At 34.7% G+C, this 26,763-nt stretch overlaps 1 protein-coding gene across 2 annotated transcripts in view; it reads right to left on the minus strand.

Annotated features, from left to right (window-relative positions):
- The window catches only part of LOC134663597 (NT-3 growth factor receptor-like), a 64,255-nt gene extending 37,787 nt beyond the window's left edge, over positions 1-26,468 (minus strand). For both annotated transcript variants that reach the window (XM_063520011.1, XM_063520010.1), the window contains exon 1: positions 25,980-26,468. In XM_063520011.1, coding sequence (XP_063376081.1) covers positions 25,980-26,027 — 48 coding nt within the window. In that variant the 5' untranslated portion in view covers positions 26,028-26,468. The remainder of the gene's footprint in view (positions 1-25,979) is intronic.
- Between the last annotated feature and the right edge of the window lie 295 nt (positions 26,469-26,763).

Raw genomic sequence — 26,763 nt, forward strand, 5'->3', positions numbered from 1 at the left:
AAAGTAGATAAGTGAAGCTTGTGATATCTATCAAAAACTTTATTCCATCAGGATAAGGGCTGAATTGGTTTGTTCGTGATATAAGGCCCTGTCGCGAATAGTTGGTGAAGGTGATATCAGACGGTTCACTTGAATGAGTTCACTTGAGTAAATGTTTTATTTTTATTTTATATCATGCTTAGCTGGAATAAAAAAAGATAAAATACATTTAACCGAGACGATCACAAAACATGTACAGACAACAACAGCAAGAAAAGAATTAAGAGGTCATTAAATGTGCATCACGAAATGGATTTCAATAAAATGTCATAATAATCTTGTTTTTATTGCAATCTTGGAACACGATTGATGTCAGTCAGTAATTATCAATTACATCATTTTTTTCTTGGCTCTAGGTACGTACATTCATGCTAAATGCAAGATCCCAAAGAAGCCCTAACAGCTCAAATATACCATATACCCTTACGTCCTTACGACGCCACCAAGGGTGCCCTAAAAATATTGTCTCAAGCAATCCGGAAAACTGCACGTCCCTAATTAAATGACGTTCACTTTATACCCAGTGAACGATACATGTAATGTATAGAAATGAATAAGGCAAGTGCAGATTTTATACTTAGCTTTACCATTGGTTATTAAATGAAGTAGGTTTTATGTTTCAACATTAGACGCCTATCTTAATTTGGCTATAAAAGCAAAAATTAATTTCGATCGCCCTATGATTAAAGTTGTCGGTTTCCTCATCGAGTGTGTCGTACATTTTCATGTAAACAACAATACGGCAAGATATACGGTCGTTTTCTCAATTCCCGGGTCTGTTTCTTACCGTCTATAAATCATATTGACCTCGAGGTCGAAATAATTCAATACCTCTCTCTTTGAAAAATTATCTTGTTAACAGCCCTGGTAAGTTCTGATACCTGGTTTTTTCGTATAAATCAACCGAATTGGTTCTAATTGTATATTTTAAAACATGCGACTGCCACTCGCTTCCACCGTTAGTACTTACCTATATAATCAATCATTATAGATTAAACTATCATCGGGGCTATCCATAAACAAATTTAACGTTTAATGTCTTTTGGATAACTAATTCATTGCCGGTTGCTAGTGTATTTCATTATACAAGCTTATCAATCAACACAAGTTAAATTTATTACTTACGTTAAAAAATGAAGGTCCGACTGTTGAACATTGAACTTTCTAAACATACACACATATACATAGATATTACATGTATAGATTAAAACTTTTGTTTTTATTCAAAATAATATCACGACATTTAACACGTTATTAATTATAAAATCATCGTCATCACAGCCGTTTAAGCTGTGAAACGTGAAAAAGAAATTGACACAAGTATAAGCTACTCATAAAAACTTGAAAAGGTCAGTCTGGTAACAGTAGTGCCTAAAACTTACGTCCCCTAACGTCCTCGCCTCGCACTATTTTTTTAGTTCAACATCCGCACCAAGATTGACGCAAGGCTGCAGTTAGTTGCATGGCATCATACATTACATATGTGTAGAGAAGCAAAAGCGGATTTCGCTTGCTTTTCTACATTGAACTGTACTAATCCATTTAAATTAATATTACACCGGAAATGTTTGTTGGTTTATATTTCGGTCGATCTGTCTTTGTTTTAAAAACCCCTGCCAAGAATCGAGATCGAGGCAATCATTGGCACTACAAGCCGTTTCACGGTTTCACACACTACGTAACCCACTACTGTTACAACCATCATTAGCGCATGTTAGACATCGATTATCAGTTACAATGGCCGGCATACTCTACTCCACATAGTATAACGATTCTCGGGACTCGACGCAAAGACAGCACAGTGAAGACGTCTGTTATCTCTGGTTTTATCTCCGGAACGTGACCCCACTATCGCTCGCACGCCGCCCGCCCATCTCAGACATCTTCTCAAAGACCAAGGAGAATAAATACTCCCAAGTGTATATTACCGAACGTAAGCCATTAAGAGGGCGTAGAGGAGGGTAAATTTTCAGATTCTGTAAAATTACCCCATTTCACACACAAACGCAGCTCACGCACACTACCTCAATTTACTGGGACAGGTCAGTGACCCCTAATGTTTTTTTAAAGGTGCTGTTTCGAGTTTAGTGTTAACTACTAACCTTCTTTGAGGAATTCAAACTGTCACAGCTTTCCTTTGTGAGAAGACAGAGAAAAAACACTTTTTTATATATAGCTTTCCTTGTTTGTTCATGTCATGTCATAGGTATGTGACGTATTAGGTAATTAATTATTTTCGTTGTTGACTTTTGTATTAAGATAGGTTCAAAACGGCGACGCTCTTAACTGTCCATCGGTGGACCTTATGCCTTTTGTAATAAGGTTTACGGACTGACAGTTAACAGTGTGGTGGTGGGCAATGGTAGGTATGCGGTTTGTAGACAGAGCGAATTAAACCTAGGAGTTTTATTATTAAAGATATAAGAAATCATCTCATCTATCTACTCGAAAAAAGTGGACTATATCTAAAATTATCCCTTTATTACTTATAGGTCTTGTAACATATTTTTTTACAACTAAAGACGCTTATTATATTTCACTTATAACTTAATTTTTAAAGCTCTGTTAATAATAAAGCTTTAAAAACATCTAATAAAATTCAGGTACTACACTTATACTTTTGTAAGTCAGTAAGTGATGCTTACTTAAAACTTATTGGGAAATCAAATAACTCATAATTACCTATATTAAAATATATAAATTTACTATTTCATCTCATTTCATCCCAATCCGCATTGGGTGGGGACTATAGCCCAAGCCCTCTCGCGCATGAGACGAGGCCTGTGCTCAGCAGTGGGACGTATATAGGCCGAAATAATTATGATGATGATTTCATCTCATACGTTCAATAAGGCCCAGGACCGGGCCTTGTCACCCGCACTGACAGAGGGCCTTTTTAGCCCTACATAATATTAAAGAACTGTGTCCCGGATAGTATGGGTTCTGGTCCATGACGCGTCCTGAAGTAATTTATACAGTGTGTAATCGTTAAGTGTAGCCAGGCTATAATTCCGTAAATATAACAGATATCAGAAAACTTCAAATTGATATCAAAAGTGCATTACCCAATGAGTAAAATTACATTTACAACTTTTTTTAAATAAAAGTAGAAATATCTCAAACATTAACTTCAAACCCTCCCATACATTTAGTACGACGACTCACCCCTCAAAGAACGTCGGTGTCGTAAGAGACAAAACTGCTTGAGATTCATTATTTGCGAAAGTAAACTACCGTTTATTAAGCAGTTTTATCTCTTACGACACCAACGTTCTTTGAGGGGTGAGTCGTCGTACTAAATGTATGGGAGGGTTTAAAGTTAATGTTTGGGATATTTCTGCTTTTATGAAAAAAAAAAATGTATTTTACTCATTGGATTACGCGCTCTCTATATCAATTCGAAATTTTCTGATATCTGTTATATTTACAGAATTATAGCCTGACTACACTTAACGATTACACCCTGTATATCATTAGATAGTTCATAGCCTATATCGATAGAATATAACGTTCTTATGAGCGTATTTGGTGGGCATACCTTATTAGTAAAAAAGTCTACTGCTTTATACTCGGAGTAATTAACAATGGAGCCGCCATTAACAGGCGTTCCCCTCTGTCGAAAAAAGGCGGTCAATGGTCAACCACATGTCAACCATATGTATGGACTGACGTTTGGCTGACTTGACGTACCTATACATTTGATGTGCCCCTCCCCTGCAAAAAACGGCAGACTATTTTGTACCGAAAATTTTAGACATGGCGTCTCCGTTGGTTATATCCTCTAAGGCTTTATAATAGGGTGGCACTGGTGGCAGAAACTCATTTCATTTGTAAAATTATCACCTGTAATTTATCTGTAAAATATAAAAACATTGTATTCACACTTTTCAAATGCCAGATGATTATTTTATTTAATTTTATTTCAATATTTAATGTTTGACTTGCCACGTGCGGTGCCACAATTATTATTCAGAAAAAATATATGAGTGCCTATTTTAAAGTGATACTTTTTAGAATGGAGAATAAATGAGCAAAATTTAACAATTTTTTTATTTAGTACAAATCACCACACTGTGATTGTAAAAAAATACATATAATATTCATTTATTGTGCAAAAATCAGTTTATTTATTTGTATGAATCGTTATACATACCTATAACGATTATTTAAAAACTGAATTCCTCGTCCCTAGATTATACAAAAATGATATATAACTTGCCCTAGTTGCTAAGAGCATGAAGAAATATAGCATAGATTGGACCGGGGAGCCGACCATTTTCCCTCTTCCCTTATTTTTGGTATACGGTACGATCTCGTTGCTACCGGGCCTTATCAGCCCATTATTTGGTAATAACGGTATGCAAGGCATCTAACACAACTAATAAAACCTCCATGAACAGAAATGGGTGACATATTTTATAAGATTTGACAGTATCCAAGAAGAATCTTCAGATTCAGAATCATTAAACGGCAATTAAGCCACTAGTATTGGGTTGCCTATAATCATTTTTCTGTGAATGTACTCGTAAACCTCTATCCGTTAGTATGCGATTCATTAATGGACGCACCATGGCCCAAATCGGGACACAGTTCTTTAACACGTAATGTTAATAATCAGTGAACATTATTAATTACGCTCAAATGCTTAAGTTTCAGAACAGGTAAAAGTACATATGAGCTGTACTTTTAATTGTTAGTACAATCGGCATCAAATAGATAGTGACGGCCAAATTGACCAAATATAGTTATAGGATCTAAATGTGAACGAATAAGGTCAGGTGAGGCATATAAGGCCCACCTTTATATTAACTGAAATAGTTTTATTAATAATCAGGATATTATGACCAAACCAATTCAATATATATTTCTCATTTGTTCATGTTTCTTACACTGCTACTGTTACTGTTACTGTTACCGACACAAACACCAGAGAGGAGGAGATCAAAATACGCATCCAAAACGCCCTGCGGTGCAGTGCAGCCCTCCACAAAGTGTTGGTGTCCGGGCTTCTCAGCAAACATACAAAGTTACGGATATATAAAACCGTTATACGGCCTATCCTAATGTATGGCTGTGAGGCCTGGTCCCTAACACTAAAAGAAGAAGGTCAGCTCCTGGTAGCAGAGAGAAAAGTTTATCGCAAGATCCTGGGACCTATTCAGAGAGATAACGGCACCTGGAGGATCTGGAAAAATGCCGAGATCGAGGAGTTAGTGGCCGAACCCAATATCATCGGCGAAACGAAAGCGCACGGACTTCGCTGGTTCGGTCACCTACTCTGAATGGGAGAGGATCGGGCTGTCAAGAAGGCGTTCTTGGGACGACCGACTGGTAGCCGTCCGGTGGGTCGGCCCAGGTATCGCTGGGAAGACAGTGTGGCGGCGGATCTACTTCAGCTTCGCGTCAGTAACTGGCAGGAAGTTGCGCAGGATCGGGACAGGTGGCACGCTCTCGTTTCGGAGGCCAAGACTCTCTTTGGATCGCTGAGCCAAAATAGTTAGTTAGTTAGTTAGTTAGTTAGTTCATGTTTCTTAATATACCAAAATAGTTATAATAATATTCCGGCGCTTTTGAAAAATCCATTTTATAAAAAAAAACATACCATGTTGGTTCGGAACCGGGCCTTGTTACTGGCACTGACAGTGGGCCTTCTTACAATTAGTCATAGTACAAGTTCAAGAATAACAGAAAATACTACCGGGCCTTATTAGCTTTTATCATGAATTAATTTCATCTTAAATTTAAAATGGTCTATAGTAAAATACGGCCTACATGAGTCATGGAAAAACAAATTGTATTTTATTTAGTACCTATTTGTTGTTCAAAATCTTCAGTAAGCTAACTTATAAGAGTCTATCTATTATAATTAATCTAGATTGACAGTTTACTTAGCAAATTGTACTTTTACCTTTAGGTTTTATGTCGGAAATATTTCACCCAATTTGTACTGACACATATAGACCGGGAGATAGTGACACATTTTACTGGGTCATTTGTACCAGTATGGCGGTTCGTCAGGGGTCTAAGTACGTAATGAACGAAATAAAAAATGATGGTCATAGCGCTGGTACCGGCGGCCCAATCGCGTGGGCGTTAGTCGAACGTGTCGGATAAAATACGTGTGTCGAACGATTTGTTCCACAAAAATCCTCGTATTATTCGATAGTCCATAAAAAAGAAGTAGACGGTAGCGTAATGCCATACTTCTCCGGTGTGACTTACAGCCCGCCATACTGAGGCGAACACGTTAATTTAAAAACAACAATTCAATCATTTGTGCCAAGCTAATTTTTGCACAGGTGATCATCGTCGAGCAGCCATTCATGGACATCACCATGCCATACTTTTCGGATGGTTCCAAATGGCCGCCATACCGCCGCAAAGGAGTTAATTTTTTTTTATTGCTAAACGATTTGTACCATCTTGTAATTTTTTTTCAAGACTTTCTGTGTGATCATAAATGGAAATCTCATAATGCCATACCTGTAGGAGGTGGCAAATGTGTACAATATTTTTTTTTATTTCAAGTATGGTGCCCCTTTTTCCCCTTATTAGAAGTATGGCAAATATAATAATGGTCACATTGCATCATACAATTTCCAAAAATCCAAATGCCATACTGGTACAAATCGTCAAAAAATTGTTTTTTGTTTTAAGTCTTGGCTTAAGTCTCACAGTCGTCCGCCCCGTAGTTATAATCTGAAATATTTTTTTTTAGGTATAATTGTATCCAAACAAACAGAATATGATGATGCCATGCTGTAAAAAATTATTTTACGTATACATAGTCGTATTTTTGAAACGTGTCGATTAAATAAGTTTTTCAAGTATGGCAGCACTTTTTCCCCTTACTATAAGTATGGCAATTATAATAACGGTCACATTTTATCAAATACTTTCCAAAAATTTAAATGCAATACTGGTACAAATCGTTTAGCAATAAAAAAAAAATTAACTCCTTTGCGGCGGTATGGCGGCCATTTGGAACCATCCGAAAAGTATGGCATGGTGATGTCCATGAATGGCTGCTCGACGATGATCACCTGTGCAAAAATTAGCTTGGCACAAATGATTGAATTGTTGTTTTTAAATTAACGTGTTCGCCTCAGTATGGCGGGCTGTAAGTCACACCGGAGAAGTATGGCATTACGCTACCGTCTACTTCTTTTTTATGGACTATCGAATAATACGAGGATTTTTGTGGAACAAATCGTTCGACACTCGTATTTTATCCGACACGTTCGACTAACGCCCACGCGATTGGGCCGCCGGTACCAGCGCTATGACCATCATTTTTCTTTCCTTCATTACATGCTTAGACCCCTGACGAACCGCCATACTGGTACAAATGACCCAGTAAAATGTGTCACTATCTCCCGGTCTAATAAGCATTTGAGCGTAATTAATGATGTTTACTGATTGTTAATCTTAAATATACCTATTATGTAGGGCACTTAAATTATTTTAGCGGACCAAGCGGATGTGTATGTTTGTGGACCACTTTTTTATTTAAATAATTAAATTGTAATTCATTCAAAAAAAGTTATTACAATTAGGGATTTAGATACCTCACCTACCTTATTACAAAGCATTACAAAAATGTCCAAAGGCCAAAGCCACGCCGATAAGACATAAGACCTCATAAACGACTTCATAAATATAAACGTTCACTGAAAAAACCCAAATTCATTTCTGATAATTTTATTTCGTTACTGAGTTATCGTTTTGCACCGAATATCAATGAAATAAAAGCACGTTGTTGTTTGATAGATACATTTATATAAACATCGTCACATGAAACCAATATAGGTACTCGTAAACCAGACCACTGCGATGCTACTGGCTTTAAATATCGTTCTTTCAACTGATGATATAGCCACAAAAACCCGCTGAAACTGCAGGTCGAGTCTTGATTTCAATTTCTTGATGATATATCATTGAATCAACTTGCAAAGCACGTGATAGCTCTTAGAATAGCAACAAAACTGGTTAAAACTAAGAATTTCATTGCTGAAATTATGTGAACAACATTGCTTCGTGTTCATAAATGTAATTTTAATAATTTATATTGTTTACGTTAAAATGTGAAGAATTTTGATAAATTGTCTATCTAGTATATTGACATTATGTCATATATATTTTAAAAATGACGTAATATGAATACCAGCACAATGAAAATTTTTTCCAATAAGAAATAACAAATCTTCAAACTTTTTTCATTTTAAGTGAATTAGGAAGAAGCTAATTACACTGATTTGGTTGTATTAATATATTTTATTAAATAATTTGTCATATTTTTTAAGTATTATGACTTGTGAATAAAAATAAATCGAAATTTTAATGACTCTAGATCTCCGTGTGACGTTATTTATTTACCCTATTTATTTTGAACACAGTTTTTCACTGGTATCATCATTCGTATACGGACATGAGTTTCTGTCAATATATATGCCAAATCGAACTGTCAACTTGGAAGAAAGAAGTACGCGTCCGCTTCCATCGGCCCACAGCGGGCATCTGAGGAGAAGGAGAATTTGACAGATATGGCGGATGTATGACAATTATACGAAAGTTTACGTTTACGATTGAATTTCTCTGTAGCCTTTAAGAGGAAAAATAGGAAAAGCCTGATTCGTTGTAGTCCAGTTATCTGGCTTTCGAAATCACTCGATTTTATAGCATGAGCATCGATTTTTTTATACAAATTTTACTAAACGCTGACACTCGTTCATCACGTTTTAGGTACAACTTTGCATAAGTGTATTTATTATATTGTAAAACATTTCAGATTTTCAAGGGTGATTCGTTGTAAACACACTCTTTGGGATAATAATGACATTTATTATATTTTTTTTTATCAAGAGATGAGAACGCTAGCGACTAAACGGTGACTGCCTTTTTCGCTGATTTTGCTCGATGCAGTCTTAATTTAGAAACGCCGATCTGTCGCTCGATTGTTTACGGTTCACGAGTCGGACCACCTTGTCCGTGTTATTAATTGATCGATTCCGATAAGCATTCGGTTTGTCTGTAAAAGATTTAAAACGATACGAAGGCGTCATTTAATTGTAACAATTGTATTTTGAGAAAAGTAATGTTTTTAATAAAGCAAGTCTTGTCTAGGATTATCACATGATAATTAGTTATTTAAAAATTTTATTTCAATAAAATTTAACATTCTAATTAGACTGTATTTATAGAATAAAAGCTTACTCCGAGTTTTATATTTATGTCTGCTCTAAATTCCTTCACGTTAAACGTTTATTTTCCCCGTTGATAATTATTTATTTTCTTAAGTAGGCGTTATTTTTCTTAAGGAACTAATTAGCCACCTACTTATTACTTAAGATTAATTTAGCTTATTTATTTATATAAATATAAACAGAGGAGGAAATTGGATCATTTGTTGATTACAAGTATAAAGCGAATAAAATAAGGCTAAACTAGAGTTCTACGGACAAGTATTATGGCCACGTTATTGTAACGTGAAACTGCCTTCTTATTATGTATATAATTACTGCATACAGTCGTGATTCAGACGTGATGCCTCTCAAGTAGAGATGTGCGCCGATGGCAAAATCATCGGCGGCGGCGTCCGATGATTTTTTGACCGGCGGCGGCGGCGTGATCGGCGTGAAATCGGCGTGGCATAATTTTTGATAATTCATGAGAACGTGGCTGTAGAAACTCTACATTAAAGCGTTCTGAGTATTTACTAGGCTACCCAAAGCATATTATATGTGTTTTCTAAATTGTTGCCGAAAATTATACCCCGGCATGTCACTTGGCAACCATTTATTACCAATACCAATCTAACGGTTACCAACGGTATGTCTAAATATTAAAATAAAAAGGATAGGTACTTTAAAACGCTACATTTTAGGCAGTATTTTTACTTGCTTAGCAAGCGAAATACAAATAAAACAAAAAATAATTATTTAAGTTGCCTTAATTCTATATTGACTTTTCCCAGCCGATGTCGCCTCACCTAGGATTTGTTACGAAATAATAAATGAATACTTTACATTTATATGAACTGACGTTTAACAGAAATGTATGTTAGGATAAAGATGTCATCGTTTTCGAAAGTAAACGTCTGTGGCAGGTTGATTCGTTCAACAGAATGTCTTTGAAGTGTCCCGTTTTATGGAATTAGAATATTAAGGTCTACTTTGTTTTCTTTACTGCTAGCTTAGTGATGATACTTGGTAATTTAAGTTCCTATAAGTAGGTTTTGTTTAGGTATAGCTTATTACGAAGCTTTAACCTGACTTTTAAAATTTTGATTGAAATGTATTTTGTTAAGTAAAAGAAGCTGATAATCGCCATAAAATGACTAAGAATTGATCGTGTGTATTTTTAAATGAAATTGTATATTATGTGATAAATAAATCAAATCATATCTATCATATGATGACCCTCATGCGTGTCACCAGCATCATACGAGAAATCATAAAATACGCAATTATAATCGTGGTGACAGCTTGCTGGAGATTCTAAGAAGAAGATAGCATGTTTATGTCCTATGATATGAACATGCTATTTTCTTGACTTTAGTTCACTGATTAAATCGACAATAAAGAGACTATTGGTGTAAAACAAAATACGTTCTACAAAAAAGCTGTGCGATGAAATATCAAATATTAACCTGAGATCCAGAAACTAGATCTTGTTTAAATTAACGCTAAATCGTTATCACAGACCGCAAAGGCAAAAATGATGTTAATTTGCTTGACTGGCAAATAATAAGCGAAAAAGCATAAGGATCTTTTAATTATACCTCTGACACTATCTACTCACTACGCAACATGGAATAAGACACGATAGGTATCAAACTTTCCCACGCCGATTATACGCCGGTCAAATTTATCGGCGGCGGCGGCGTGGAAAAATCGTCGGCGGCGGCGGCGCGGCGGCGCGGCGCACATGTCTACTCTCAAGACAGATATCAATAGCTTTGAGAATTCCACTCCAATTGTATACATTTTAAAGTGGCATAAGATGGCAGGATATGAATACTCGTAATTGGAATAATTAACACTTAATAAGAAACATAATTTCTTTAATTATGTTCTCTAGTACATAGTGGATATGTGTACAAATTAGAGTCCGTTATGACTTATGAAATACCTATAAAACTGTGTCTTGGAGATAATAGTACATAGCTAGGTAGGTATTTTTTCTTTTGGGACCAAGCTGAATAAATGTTATTGAAACCGAATATAACAAATAACAAGTATTTTATTATTTTCATGATGAAGACTATTCAGGAAATAGTTTACGTCGAAAATGGCCTGAATTGCTTCGAGAAAATAATGGTACGGCCGAGCCTCTTTGTTTTGCTCGACTTGGCGTATATGTAATTTACTGGTCAAACGTTTGTTATTTACTGGAACATGACAGGATTGTTATATAGTTGCAAGAACACTAAGTAATTGTTTGATGATCGCAAATCAGTAAAGTACATAATGGGTGTCTAAATTGTCTTATACTCGTAAAGTCTGCATGTATTAAATATGAATGCTCTTTAACCTACCTTGACTACAACCCCCAGGCCCCATCGTCATTAAACTAAAGTCAGTGTCAAGATGTTTATGAGCACATGATTAGTGTAGATATTTTATCACTTGATAGAATCTAAAATAGCTAGAACGCTGTCACTAAATCGGTTGTAGATATGACAAATGCGATGGATCCACGTGGATAGCTCTATCTAAAGCTTGTTACACGTTGCGAGACTACAGATTGGTCGTGTCAGGACCAGGAAATTTCTTTAACCAAATTTATTAAATTACGAGGAATACCTGTTCTTTTACAGGCAACGGTCCAGTGCGTATACGATGGTCGTTATTGTCTATGTGACAGCGTGATAAAACAGTGTCCGTCACTTTGTATCCCGCGGTGACAGTTATTTTATCACGTGGATAAAGCAATCCATAACACGCCTGCGGGACTTTTGAATATTGGGCATTTCATTCGCACAAGAATGGACAAACCTCTTACCCATTTATTATTAAGTACCTACCTACTCAAATCATTAAAGCTACGAGGCCTCATCATGTCAGTAATATAGACATATCATCGCGACTGATCCTTTCGTTTGATGCGGCGATTTATGGTGTACGAGCAACATCGGATTTGGAGACGTTTTTGGTTCCGCGAAGCATAAACATTTGACTAATTTACCTGTATGAAGTCTCTAGTCTGTTGTTTGATGCTCAATAGAGTCAACAACGAATACAATGAGTGAACAATCGAAGTGGACTGTCTGTAACGTGTGTACCAAGCTTTAACAGTAGTGAGAGTCTGATAGTAAAGTGAGCAGACACCGGACATGACCACGAGGGGTCCTGCGCGTGGGGCATACGTATCACCTGCGCGTCACAGTTTGACTCCATGCTGCCGCATAGCCCAGTCTATATTTAGGTATAGGTAACTCAAGATTGAGTGCTCAGATTATTGGCGCTATCCTCCATTGTTGATTTCTGACTTCAACCATTCGAGTCACCTTAGGAATTAGAAACCGTGAATAAGTATCTAAACTTTTTGAGTTAGCAAGAATTGCAACTATTTACTGTCATCATTACATTATCAAAATATTTTTGCTGAATTAAGTAGACCAGGTATCATGCAATAATTTTACCGCTCATTTCGTACGTGAAAAAATATGTCGTACTGTTTTTTTATTGAGGATCTCAGCTAAATAGCAAAAAAACCAAAATAATAATAATCAAATGTTTATTCGTTCTTTAGATGTCAGAGTTACGGAAAAAATAAACACATGAGCCTAAATTCGGCATCACTACTGTTTGAAGAACAACATGTGACTGGGCGGCTACTGGACTCTCAATGTCTTCCCTGGACATCGATTAGGTCGCTAATAATCACAGAAATAAAAAAAGAGGAATTTAATTGCGTTAAGGTGGTTCGCCTAGGTTACTCAAAACTTAACTCTCGCTAGATGGCACCACTTTTGCAAAATTTCAGATTTTATTTTTTTGTGAAATGGTCTTGGTATTCGTATACTTAAAAGTATATTTCGCGCACTCTTTAAGTAAATATTGAACTATTAAAATAAACATTGAATACTTCATTGTGCAAAAACCACCTTTTTAATTCGACGGAGTGTTGCTGTCACGCTTTTTCCTACTATTACTCACACATGCAAACAGTGTTTCCGTGATCCTTGTAGTAGACAATTTCACACAACGTAAGTATGTTGCAATAGCGTAAAGGTATGTTCGTGGAAATACGTGCAAGAGGATTGGGGTTCAAGACTGGTGCGAGTAGGTAATTTCTTTTTGTTTCTCCTTTGTGTTATCTTACCTTTAAACGAGCAATTATTAGATATATAATTATTTATTTATATATTTGGATGGTATCAGAAACGGCTCTAACGATTTCGATGAAATTTGCTATAAGGGGTTTGATCTCTTAGCTAGGTCTATGAGAAAACGCGCATTTTTGAGTTTTTATGTTTTGTAAGCTTTGGTCGGTCTCCCAGATATTCAATCTCCGCTTGGCAACTAATCCCAGAATTGGCAAGTGCACTAGTTTTTACGAAAGCGACTGCCCTGACCTTCCAACCCAGAGAGTAAACTTATTTGGATTAGTCCGGTTTCCTCACATTGTTTTCTTTCACCGAAAAATAGGTATCGGTGTATAAATAGGTATCAAATGCTATTTCGTACAAAAGTTCGAAAAATCATTGGTACGAGCCGGGGTTAGAACCCGCGACCTCCGAATTGCTTTCCGCTAGGCCAGCAGCGCTTCCCCCACATACTCAGTGTTATCAGGTTTTTTAAAAATCAAAAACGATTACTTATGAAAGCAGAAGAATATAAATGATCGTATTAGATTTATAATTGTTACATATTTGCCGTAACTTATTTTTAAAATGTGTTTTTCAATTAAAAGACACGTCAAGATTGTTTACCTTATTTCTAATGCTAAAAGAAACAAACTATAGTAATAATTGTGTATTTCATTCATAGACAAAATCCATTATTTTTAACCACAGGAAATTTTATACAGTTCTTTTTAGGGTTCCGTACCCAAAGGGTAAAACGGGACCCTATTACTAAGACTTCGCTGTCCGTCCGTCCGTCCGTCCGTCTGTCACCAGGCTGTATCTCACGAACCGTAATAGCTAGACAGTTGAAATTTTCACAGATGATGTATTTCTGTTGCCGCTATAACAACAAATACTAAAAACAGAATAAAATAAAGATTTGAATGGGGCTCCCATACAACAAACGTGATTTTTGACCAAAGTTAAGCAACGTCGGGAGTGGTCAGTACTTGGATGGGTGACCGTTTTTTTTTTGCTTTTTTTGTTTTGTTTTTGCATTATGGCACGGAACCCTTCGTGCACGAGTCCGACTCGCACTTGCCCGGTTTTTATTGCAGTGAGGATGTCCTGATTGTAAAAATCAGAGAGATTAGGTAGAGTATAATTTCTAATTATCTTTGTAAAAATAAAAGAATACGTGTAGCCCATACTTAATAATCGATTTATGATAATAAGAAAAATTAAATAAAAATAAAAAAACAATACGAAATTTAGGTGTAACAAAAATACAAAAAGTTATGTTCCAGCATACAATGACTGGGGATCGAACCGGGAATCTTCCGTTTGCAAGCAAAAAAGCGCCTGTTTGCATAACACGCCATGATAGTTCTTAGCTTAGCTGACGAACTTCTCGCTTAGGTCAATTAACTACCTGTCAAATATCAGTGTCAACAAAATTGCACTAAACATGACGGCACTCCAAATTCGAGCCGTGGTCAGCCCGGCAACGTCGGAAATGGTATGGCAACGTCGCAAATGTATCTGTACACGACATTTGTGACACACACATACGTAAAATTGATGAAAAGTTAACTATGATTTTTGCATGATTTCTGTATGAAACATTGTTTTCCTGTTAATTTCGCGCAAACGAATATTCGAAAGAAGATAAATGCGGAAATATTTGTGTACTAATAGTGTGTAGTTACTTAATGAGCTTTGATTGAATTTTGTATGAAAAGCGAACCACCTTAATGAGGTATATTATTATATACAATTAGAACGCAACTTTATAGAAATACTACAGTAACATTAAATAATTCACGTGCGGAATTCTACTGGCGCAGAACTTATAAAGCAACATACGCAACATAACTAGTATAAGGAAATTCTGAATCCTGACGCTTTGAGTGGTCCAAAACCAAATATGGAGTGTTAAGTTATTCAGAGCTTTAAGTTTTAAACTTGATTCCTGGTTTGCAACTATAAACCACTGACTTCTGTAGGTGCCTAACCTAAGTTTAGTTTGAAGTTAGCTTCTAATTGACGTGTCGATTAACTCCTGTATTAGTCAAAGATCCTGTATTTTATGTTATGCCGGCTAAATCATAATTCGTATCACACAGTCCTTTTGTCATATAGGTACCTACATTATATTATCACGGGATAACTTAATTCTATGTCTATTGCTGGGTTTCTTGCTAACTCATTACAGGGTATTTTTTTAAATTTTATCCGTCTGTGATTTTAAATGCTCAGTCATGTCCTTTATGATTAATTATATAATAACCCCTTTATTAATATAATACTTAGCTTGTCTGAAGTAGTCTGAACCAAATTAACTTTTACGAATATTTTAGTGAAAGGCTTTATTTTTGGACGTAATAATTGCGTGTTAACGTTGTGTTTAAAAACGTTTTTGAACACGGTTAGAGTCTGTTGCTATAACATTAATTTCGTCTTATTCATTATTATAATACTTGTAGCTGATATATCAAAATGCGAACAATTGAGCATTATTAGTCCACAGATACGGCAAACTTCAAACGATCGTTAGTACTCTAACTTGTATAAGCACTTTTAGAATTTTGTTACATTTCCCGATAACAGAAGTGAGAGGTCAAATGCAAGTTGTTAATATCAACAAAACTAAATAACCGCCATTATTATATTTATTATCAAGCGAGTTGCCCAATTTATATTTACCTACTTTTTTGTTATCAATAAATACCGAACGTGACTTAAAAAAGGTTTCTAAGAAAGACGATAAGTGTTATGTTTGGAAAAATATCTGCGTATATAATTAGGTATTAGATAACAATTTTTGTAATTATATTCTTAATGAGCGACGGGTGAATGGCTTAATGTGTGGATGAAGATCGTGTACAAAGAAGATCCTTTAAAGGAACAGGAAACGGATAAAGATGCCAATTATAAACGAGCCCTCTTCTCGATTTCTGCATTTACGAATTAGGTATTACCCATTTAACAATATATATTATACTTACATATTATAAAATTTCATAATTATATAAATTACATAAACGGTTCAAATTTTGGGTCCATGTTCGCTATAGCGGAAGCAGTTATAAAGTTGACCCAAAATTTTTTTATTAAGCTATGAGCTTCATCACATATGTTCCTTGAGTAATTCTAAGCATTTCAAGCCTGGGAGGCAATAAGAAATGTGTGTCTACTCGGATTTGTAATGGATTCAAACTTTCGGCCCCATTTTAACCCTGTTAGGGGATGAATTTTACAAAACGCTGAAATTACTTTTCCTGTCTTTTAATAATATCCCCAAATACAAAGATTCAAGTTCCGTGTTCGAAAAATTTTTTGTTATTCATACAAACTTTCAACTCCTTTTTCACCACCTTAGGGGATGAATTTTCAAAAACGCTGAAATTAGTTTTCTTGTATTTTAATAATATATCGTTTTACGAAGTTTCAAATTCCTAGCTTAAAATAAAACTTGAACCCCATACAAACTTTCATCCCCTTTTTAACCCCCTTAGGGGTTGAATTTCTCAAAATCGCTTCTTATCTCTTGTACACTTTATAAATGTAATCTAGTGTGCAAATTTCAACTTTCTATCTTTTGTAGTTTTGGCTCCGCGTAGCAAAAATCTCCAACCAAATTTTTCACCTTTTTACGTTTTTCTTGTAAAATTGCTATGAAACTGAAAAAAACAAATATCAGAAATGAATTCTACGTCTTTGGTTTATACGAAAATGATACCAAACTTGCCCTAGTACCTACCAGGATCAGAATAGATTTTTTTAAAGATGACGGGTGGCGGCCGTCTTTGTACCCCACCCTCCCCCCCCACTTCAGGCTACAAATGCTTAGAATTACTCAAATATCAGATGTGATGAAGCTCATAGCTTAATAAAAAATTTTTGGGTCATGTATGGCAGCGTTACATAACTGATTCCAGTACTAGACAAAACTGCAAGTTTATGATAGGTATACCTTGGCTAAAAAACTAATTAAATGAGTTCTACTGAATTTATTTAATTCAACAAAAAAAAACGATAGTTACAAAATAAAAAGTATCCAAATAAGTTTACCTATAGGTACTCGTACTTTATTTAGTTCAGTAATAAGGGGCTGCGTTAGTAATAAAGCGATAACTTTTTGTTTACCAACATATTACTTTATTGAAACAGTCATTTAGAGAACAGCTATGAACACGCGTATCTTAACGGAGGGTGAAACCTTTGATAACACCAACATCTCGGATGCTTAACATTTAAACGAACTAAATGACGATTTCTAGAGGTAAGAGGAGATAAAGTAACATTTTTATGGGAAATTTTCGTATTGAGTATTATTGTTGCAGTTTGCATATCAGTGGCGTGAATTTATATGTATTTTATCGATGTTCGGGTCCCACATTTACAATGGCATCTCAATAATTTAACAAGTAGTCTTACGGCGTGCGAGTTGTCACCTAGCAGCATCTTATTATCTTATTGTACACGGTGTAACATGAGGAAACCGAATAATTTTAACCACGCATTTCTGAGGTCAAAAGAAGTAAAAAATGAAAAACGAATTTAGGTCAATTTCGCCAAAAAAAAATTTTTTTTGTTTTGTTTTTTCCATTTTTTGAATGTATTTGTACATAAAAAATAAATGTTATTGGTAAACTTGTCACTTAAAATTGATTTTTCCTTTTTTTTTCGTTAAACTACTTTTTGCAAAGTGTTACTTGTCACTTTTTGACATCTATCAATAAGGATATTTAGACTACGTCCCATAGCAGCAACATCACCATCAAAAAGGCCTTTTACACTATGTAACAATAAAAACTTGTTTTTATTTTTAATTAATAATATCTCTGAAACTAGGCGAATATCAAAAAAGTTTATAGGACATTTTTGTCTCTAAATATGATCAGGAATACGCTGTTAAAATTATTCGGTTTACTCATGTTACACCGTGTATAGGCACATACAACTTAAATACGACGATTTTGCTTTATTGGAAATATCTAGTATTGAAATATGTTTATTTACAAGTTAACGTCACATACCGCGAGTGGTAAAATTGCAGTAAAATTCATAAATATAACTTTATTCATGTATTTATTTAATATTTGCACATCGTACAAAAGGCGGTCTATAAGGGATTCTCTACCAATATACTCGTACCCTTGGACAAAGCAGATTATGTAGTCATAAGCGGTGCAACCTCATATTGTACATATAAAGAAAACGAAACAAAACACAGTCACACACTTTTAATTAAAAATTAGAGATATGGTTGATATTTTAACTGTACTTAAGGTTCTACGTTTTTTCATAGGCGAATCCAAATTTGTGGCTCTAGTGAAAAAGGGTACAAGTTTCATACAATTAATATGGACTTGTACCCCTTATCAAGAGTCACATTAAGAATCATCGTATAGAAAAACAGCATACATGGCAAAATCTATATATATAAATGCAAGTGTCCTGACTGACTGACTGACTGACTGACTGACTGACTGATTCATCAACGCAGAGCCGAAACTACAAAAGCCAGAAAGTTGAAATTTGCACACCAGATGGCATTTATAAAGTGTACAAGAGATAAGAAGCGATTTTGAGAAATTCAACCCCTAAGGGGGTTAAAAAGGGGATGAAAGTTTGTATGGGGTTAAAGTTTTCTTTTAAGCTAGGAATTTGAAACTTCGTAAAAAGATATATCATTAAATAAACATTAAAACATTAAAAACATTAAAACAAAATACAAGAAAACTAATTTCAGCGTTTTTGAAAATTCATCCCCTAAGGTGGTGAAAAAGGAGTTGAAAGTTTGTATGGATATCAAAAAAATTTTCGAGTGGTGGACTTGAATCTTTGTATTTAGGGATATTATAAGAAGACAGGAAAAGTAATTTCAGCGTTTTGTAAAATTCATCCCCTAACAGGGTTAGAAAGAGGTTGAAAATTTTAATCCATTACAAATGCTTCGAAACTTCGTAGAAAGGCATAATAGCCGATTACAAAAAAAGGTGATTGCAACGTTTTTGGAAATTCAACCCCTAAGGGGGTTAAAAAGGGGATGAAAGTTCGTCTTCGGGTGCAAATTTTATTTTAAGTTAGGAACTTGAAACTTTGTAAAAAAGTATCAAATTTAAAGACAAGAAAACTAATTTCAGCGTTTTAGAAAATTCATCCCCCAAGGTGGTGAAAAAGGGGTTGAAAGTTTGTATGGATATCAAAAAAATTTTCGAGCGCGGGACTTGAATCTTTGTATTTGGGGATATTATTAGAAGACAATAAAAGTTATTTCAGCGTTTTGTAAAATTCATCCCCTAACAAAGTTAAAAAGGGGATGAAAGTTTGTATGGGGTTAAAGTTTTCTTTTGAGCTACGAATTTGAAACTTCGTTAAAAGATATATTATTAAAATACAAGAAAACTAATTTCAGCGTTTTTGAAAATTCAACCCCTAAGGTGGTGAAAAAGGGGTTGAAAGTTTGTATGGATACCAAAAAATTTTTCGAGTGTGGGACTTGAATCTTTGTATTTAGGGATATTATTAGAAGACAGGAAAAGTAATTTCAGCGTTTTGTAAAATTCATCCCCTAACAGGGTTAAAAAGGGGTTGAAAGTTTGAATCCATTACAAATGGTTTTGAAACTTCTTAGAAAGGCATAATAGCCGATTACAAAAAAAAAAAGATTGCAACGTTTTTGGAATTTCAACCCCTAAGGGGGTTAAAAAGGGGATGGAAGTTCGTCTGCGGGTGCAAATTTTATTTTAAGCAAGGAACTTGAAAATTTGTAAAAACGTTTTAAATTAAAATACAAGAAAACTCATTTCAGCGTTTTTAAAAATTCATCCCCTAAGGTGGTGAAAAACGAGTTGAAAGTTTGTATGGATATCAAACATTTTTTCGAGCGCGGGACTTGAATCTTTGTATTTGGGGATACTATTAGAAGACAATAAAAGTAATTTCAGCGTTTTGTAAAATTCATCCCCTAACAGGGTTAAAATGGGTTTCAAATTTTAAATCCATTACAAATGCTTTGAAAATTCTTAGAAAGGCATAATAGCCGATTACAAAAAAAAAGATTGCAACGTTCTTGGAAATTCAACCCCTAAGGGGGTTAAAAAGGGGATGAAATTTCGTCATCAGGTGCAAATTTTATTTGAAGCTAGGAACTTAAAACTTTGTAAAAAGGTATTATATTAAAATACAAGAAAACTAATTTCAGCGTTTTTGAAAATTCATCCTCTATGGTGGTGAAAACGGGGTTGAATGTTTGTATGGATATCATGCATTTTTTCGAGCGCGGGATTTGAATCTTTGTATTTGGGTTATTTGGGTATATTATTAGAAGACAATAAAAGTGATTTCAGCGATTTGTAAAATTCATCCCCTAACAGGGTTAAAATGGGGTTCAAAGTTTGAATCCATTACAAATGCTTTGAAACTTCTTAGAAAGACATAACAGCCGATTACAAAAAAAAGTAATTGCAACGTTTTCGGAAATTCAATCCCTTCATTCCCAAAAAGGGGATGAAAATTCGTCTTGGGGTGTAAATTTAATTTTAAGCTAGGAACTTTAACTTTTTGGAAAAAAGGTAATAAATTAAAAAACATGAAAACAAATTCAAGCATTTTTGAAAATCATCCCCCAAGGTGGTGAGAAAGGGGTTGAAAGTTTGTATGGAGATCAGATATTTTGTGAGTGCGGAATGCGGAACTTGAATCTTTGTATAAGGGCATAGGTTACCTACCTATTATGAGAATACAAGAAAAGTAATTTCAGCAACCAACATCAAAATCTACTTGACTTAAAACTTCATACAACTTGCTAAAAAAGAAAAGTACTTAATTTCAACATTGCTTGGATATGAAAATTATAGGTACTAAAGATGTAAAATGTTGAAGATAAGATTCCACGCGGACGAAGTCGCGGGCAACAGCTAGTACTGCATAAATGACGGAGCTACTAAGATCAGATAAATTTGACTGACTTTTCGCTATTATTATTTGGAATACTACATGTATATGATATGACACAAGAGAAATAGGAAAAATAACATCTATTGGTTTTGCTTTCTCTAAAGCTAGTTTATGATCAAATTATGTTAAGATAGGTATGGGCCTAAACTGTTAAAAATGGATTCATTTCCGGATAAATCCCTTTCAATCCGAACGACTGCCACGCGTAGGTTATTATATACGAAGCCCACGGCCTTATTGGCCATTCAAGAGCCAATGTAACTCTGGCCTGCTATACCACATAGTATAGTAGTATCGTGAATAGGGTTGCCACCCGTACTTTAATATAAAGTATTGTACTCTATTTTAGCCGTGTGTACGTTATTTTTTACGAAACACATAAAGTACGCCAAAATACTTTATTTACAACATTCATCAGTGATTAGTATTTTTTTAAGTAAAACACACATATTTTATAAATTTTCATACTTAAATTGAACAGTAAAATACTTTAGAGTATGTTTCTGAACGAAATTTTATTACATTTCGCATTTTATGGGGCCTACCTACACAGTGTGTAGTACACAAAAAAAGAATGGAAATTAAAAAAACATCTGGGCTCTTAAGTAAATTCCTGACAACTCCATCTACATCTAACACTGCATGTCTCAACAATAACACTGAGAATGTTTCAGCGGCTGAGCTTGCCTTGACATATCATGCTATAAAACATAATCTTTCATACAACAGTATGGATTGTCTAGTGAAATTAAATAAAATTATCTACGTTGACTCAAGCACAGCCACCAGCATACGGTTAGGCCGAACAAAAATGGAAGCTTTAGTGACTGAGGTGTTGGGGCCATATTCTCTTCAGGGTGTTGTGGATGATTTAAAAAATGAAGACCAGTACTTCAGCCTTCAAACAGATGCCTCTAATCAAAAAAATATTAAGCTTTTTCCACTTGTTGTGCAATATTTTTCTGCAAAGAATGGTCTTCAAACTAAGTTGCTGGATTTCTATGAAAATAGTAATGAAAGTGCAGATGGCATGTTTAGTTCTATAAAGGAGTCATTAGAAAACCTGGATTTGACTTTTGAGAATGTTTCTGGATTTAGTGCTGATAACACAAATGCAAACTTTGGTGCTCGACATTCTTTATTTACTAATATTAGAGAGGAGGTCCCTGATGTATTAAAAGGCAATTGCCATGCACATATTATTCACAACTGTGTAAAGCGTGCCATGGATTTCCTGTCTTATGATATAGAAAACGTGATTTTAAAAATCTACAGTCACTTTGCTCATTCAGCAGTTAGGAGAGAAGACTTAAAAAATTTTGTTGAAGCTGCTGATGGTAATTTCCACGAACTGAAACGCCATGTAGGAACACGCTGGCTTTCACTCTTGCCTTGTGTGGATACAGTTCTAAAAAACTGGGCACCAATAAGGAATTATTTTATTAGTCTAGGTGAAGATTGCCCAATAATAATGCAAAATTTATTATTATTGAATGAAGATAAAGATTTAATAGAAGTGTATTTAAATTTCTGTAGCCATGTATTAAATGTATTTTGTAAAACTGTGAAGAGCTTAGAGGGTGATTCTATCACAGTATTGGATGTTTTTAACATAATGACAAATATAGAAAAAGATTTACTGAAAAGAAAAGAAGATAAATTTTATGGGTTTATAACAATGCAGAAAATAGAATTACTTGAGCAATCTTCACAGGGCCTAAAAAATAAAATTTTAAAAAACTTTGATCTATTTATAGAAAAAGCTGTAAGTTACCTAGAAAAATGGTTCAACTTTAAACCTGATAACTGGCTAGCTATTATAAGTCATTTTGACTTAAATTCTGCATTATCATTTCAAGAGATCTTAAAAATTACTGAAATGTTGAATATGCAATCTAAATTGGATATAGATTGCCTTTACACAGAAGTAAACCTTCTAAATGATGTGAGGGAAAAGATATACAACAGCAGTTTTAAAGAATCCTGCACAGCTAAAAAATGGGAATCAATATTTTCCCAGGAAACCTTGTTTCCCAATATATTTAAAGTGATCTCACGTTTACTGTCCGTTCCCGCCACTTCAGCATTTACAGAAAGGGTGTTTTCCGTAATGAATGCGAAGTGGCGGGACGACAGAAACAAAGCTTCAATGAAGCTGATTCGAAACGAATTATTAGTGTACCTAAACCTCTGTTTACCCTGTTTAGACGCAATAAATATTTTTAAAACTGATAAAAAATTGTTAGACAGCGCCAAGTCGAACAAAAAGTATGTATTTAAAAAAATAAAATAAAATACTTTATTTTTATGGTGTGTACTTTTTATTTTTTGAATTAAGATGAGAACTACTCTATTTGCTTAGTAAAAAGGTGGCAACCCTAATCGTGAAGTCAAATTATACAAGCTACACGCTCGCGGCTAAGACAAAATGTATTCGTGAATACTTAGGATGGATAGGGGGTAGAGTCAAGATCATGAATATTATATACTTTTATTGACAGCACTAGAAAAAGGCTCGTGTATTATATATTTATGAGTGCTACGGAATGTTATTCTAACATTTCTAACCTACCGATTATTCTCAGTTTTTTACGATAACCTTTTTTCTTTAGTAAAATACGTCTTTCTTAGCATGTGAAGTCTTCCTATCGAAGGCAGCGATCTTTCTTCTTTTCTAGCTGTATTGTTTACAATTTGCAGGTATTTTTTCGTTTCTATCAAAGGGTACAATAAAGTGCATTATCGATGAACCCGGCAGATTAGATCACGCGGTAACATTACTATTAAGTATACATGGTGGTTTCAATTGAAGGGATGTTTACAAAAACAACATAACTGCTTAGAGCGGTTGACACTTTTTTAAGAACATTGTTAATCGTTTCAGGTGTCAACCAGTGTAGTCAGTTATGCTGTTTTTATAAACATCCCTTAAATTTGTTAATATTAGGCAAAGTTTTCTTTGATTACCTACTGATTCCTCACTTGCAATATTTTTTATGAGTACCTACTACTATTGAATAGCCAGAGCCAGTGAATAGATAGTGCATTACGTTACCTAACAGTTCCTTAACCTACATGACATGACACTGATAACGCAACTCGAGTCTATGTTCGTGGACCCGTAGGGTGTAATTTATGATTAGAGAGAGTATTCTGTGCACCCTTTTGTATGCATATGCAGCCTCGTCAAGTAATAATACGTTTTAGTTTCGTAGAAGTATCATAATGTAGCCACTGTAGGTCGTGTTCTTGAAGTATTTTATTCGTTAACTTTAAAGTGTGTTCAAGTTTGGTAGCTCCTGTTGAATAGTCACAAACTCTTTGTAGCACGTGGATTGTTGAATATGATTAGTTCACAATAATCCTGAACTAATATTAATATTGTACAAAACATACGGGTCAAACTGAGAACCTCCTTTTTTTAAAGGCGGTTAAAAAAGAATTGAACTATCACAGTTTAGAGTACCTACTTAAAAGTATTTAATTATTATAATTGGAAATTGTTTTTCTTATGATATTAGAATGTATACAACGTAAACATTGATATTATGCTATCAGTCATGTCATGAGACTAAGTATGAACTTACTTTAATAACACTGATATAATTTCAACTTGTGGAGTGTTGTTATTGTCTAGCGAGTAACGAAATTTGGAGCTTTGGGTATATCACATTATTGGCGTCTTAGCTCTAAATTGAAATGTAGTCTACGTATAAGCAAAATGTTAAAGCTAACCAAGAATCCTCAAGAGCCCCTATGAATACCATTTGCCTCGCTTGGTTGAGAAACTATAATGAAGTTATTTCATTTTGAATGTAATATTGCAGATTTCAACATTTTCCCTAGAGATTACAAGCTTAATTTGACGTGCACAAATAACCTATTCCAAACTGTCTAAAGTTTTAAAGAATAATAAACAAGAAAATTAATATGTATTATCTTATCCATAAAAAAATGGTTAGATACTTATATACAGGGTCTCAGGTTTTCGAGGTTGGTCTTATAGTAAAAGTTGCTCAGTATAATCCCAAAACCTCCCTGGCAACGTAATGCACATATTTTTTAGCCACCCTGTATAATGTACCTATACTTGACGGTTGGACATGGACATAAAAGGTTATTCGAGAGATTGGTGCAAATCATATTTCGTCAACTATAACGAAAAGTAATTTTGTGTAAACCAACGAAACCGATTTATTGTTTAATATTACTTTAAATGTGTTACCTAACCTACCTACTTAAACTTATTTCATTGAAAAATATCCAAAAATTAAAACAATCATAATACGCATAAATAGTTACTTAAATATTATAATTATAAATCATCAATCATCAATCATGGTTTAGAAAAGTTGACTAACAATTTACAAATATGAATACATACTAATTATTTATTTCAAATCACTAACCCCCACACTAAAGACGTTAACTACCAGGGAAGTAGGTAATAAAACAAATGTCAATTAGGTGTCAAACTTTTCAACCCTGTTTTTCTGAGGTGTTGATTTCCTCTAGTTAGTTAATATTTTCGTAATTCTTGGAATTTGCTACTACTAACTTATGGATAGGTAACAAGCGAAAACTTTCTTTACTTAAGTATATGCATGATGGATTGTGATTTTAAGTAAATTTTTATTAAACTTGTTTTAAAATGAAAATCTGTTTTCAATTGTCCACTCACCCTCACTCGCTTTCCTTTTTGCTTTTCCCGTCGATTCCGCTGCCCCATGTTGATGAGCTCGCTCGAAATCCAATTATACGACACGAAAGTTTTGCAAAAAGCCCAAAAAGTCACTAGAATTCACTGTGCATAAATCACTATCACACATCCATACGGTACCATTTATCAGTATACGCATTTTAGAATAGTTTAGTTTATCAGTAAAACTTTTTGTATCCAATAAGTTTGTCACAGCTTGTCAGGATTTAGTTACAAGTTACAGATTGTAACAATGGTCACTGTTTTGAAATTTTCACTTGTGGAAAGCGTTATCAGCGAGTTTTCTCGTGCGGCGTGCGGGAGGCGTCCCGCGGCGGATCAAGCGTGGCGTCGAGTGCCGAGTGCCCCGAGTGGGCATCCTGTACATCTCGGCCCGCCTTCTGCAGCCCCGCCCGCGCCTCTCCCGGCAACATCTCAAATTAAATCCCTTGCTTACCCCTCATTATGATAAAGGGGTCGTTGACGATTTTGTAGCGTTCATCTTTTGTTTATGACGAGCTTTTTTCAAATGTTGAGATTAATTAAAACAGCATTAAGATTAAGATGTAAAGTTGTAAATTGATGTTCATTCAGTATTTAACTAATTACCGGTTTTTTTTTGTTTCATTATGTATGCTTCTTAAACACTATTTAGTCACTTATCTATCATCAGTGTCAATCCATTTGTCAAGTCCGATCTTCACTCTGTAACAACCCTTCAGGGGCGCAATTCTGCATTATTTTTAACAACTCGTGACATTGCTTC

This window comes from Cydia fagiglandana, chromosome 4 (assembly GCF_963556715.1).
Source record: "Cydia fagiglandana chromosome 4, ilCydFagi1.1, whole genome shotgun sequence".
In the NCBI taxonomy this organism is placed as follows: Eukaryota; Metazoa; Arthropoda; class Insecta; order Lepidoptera; family Tortricidae; genus Cydia; species Cydia fagiglandana.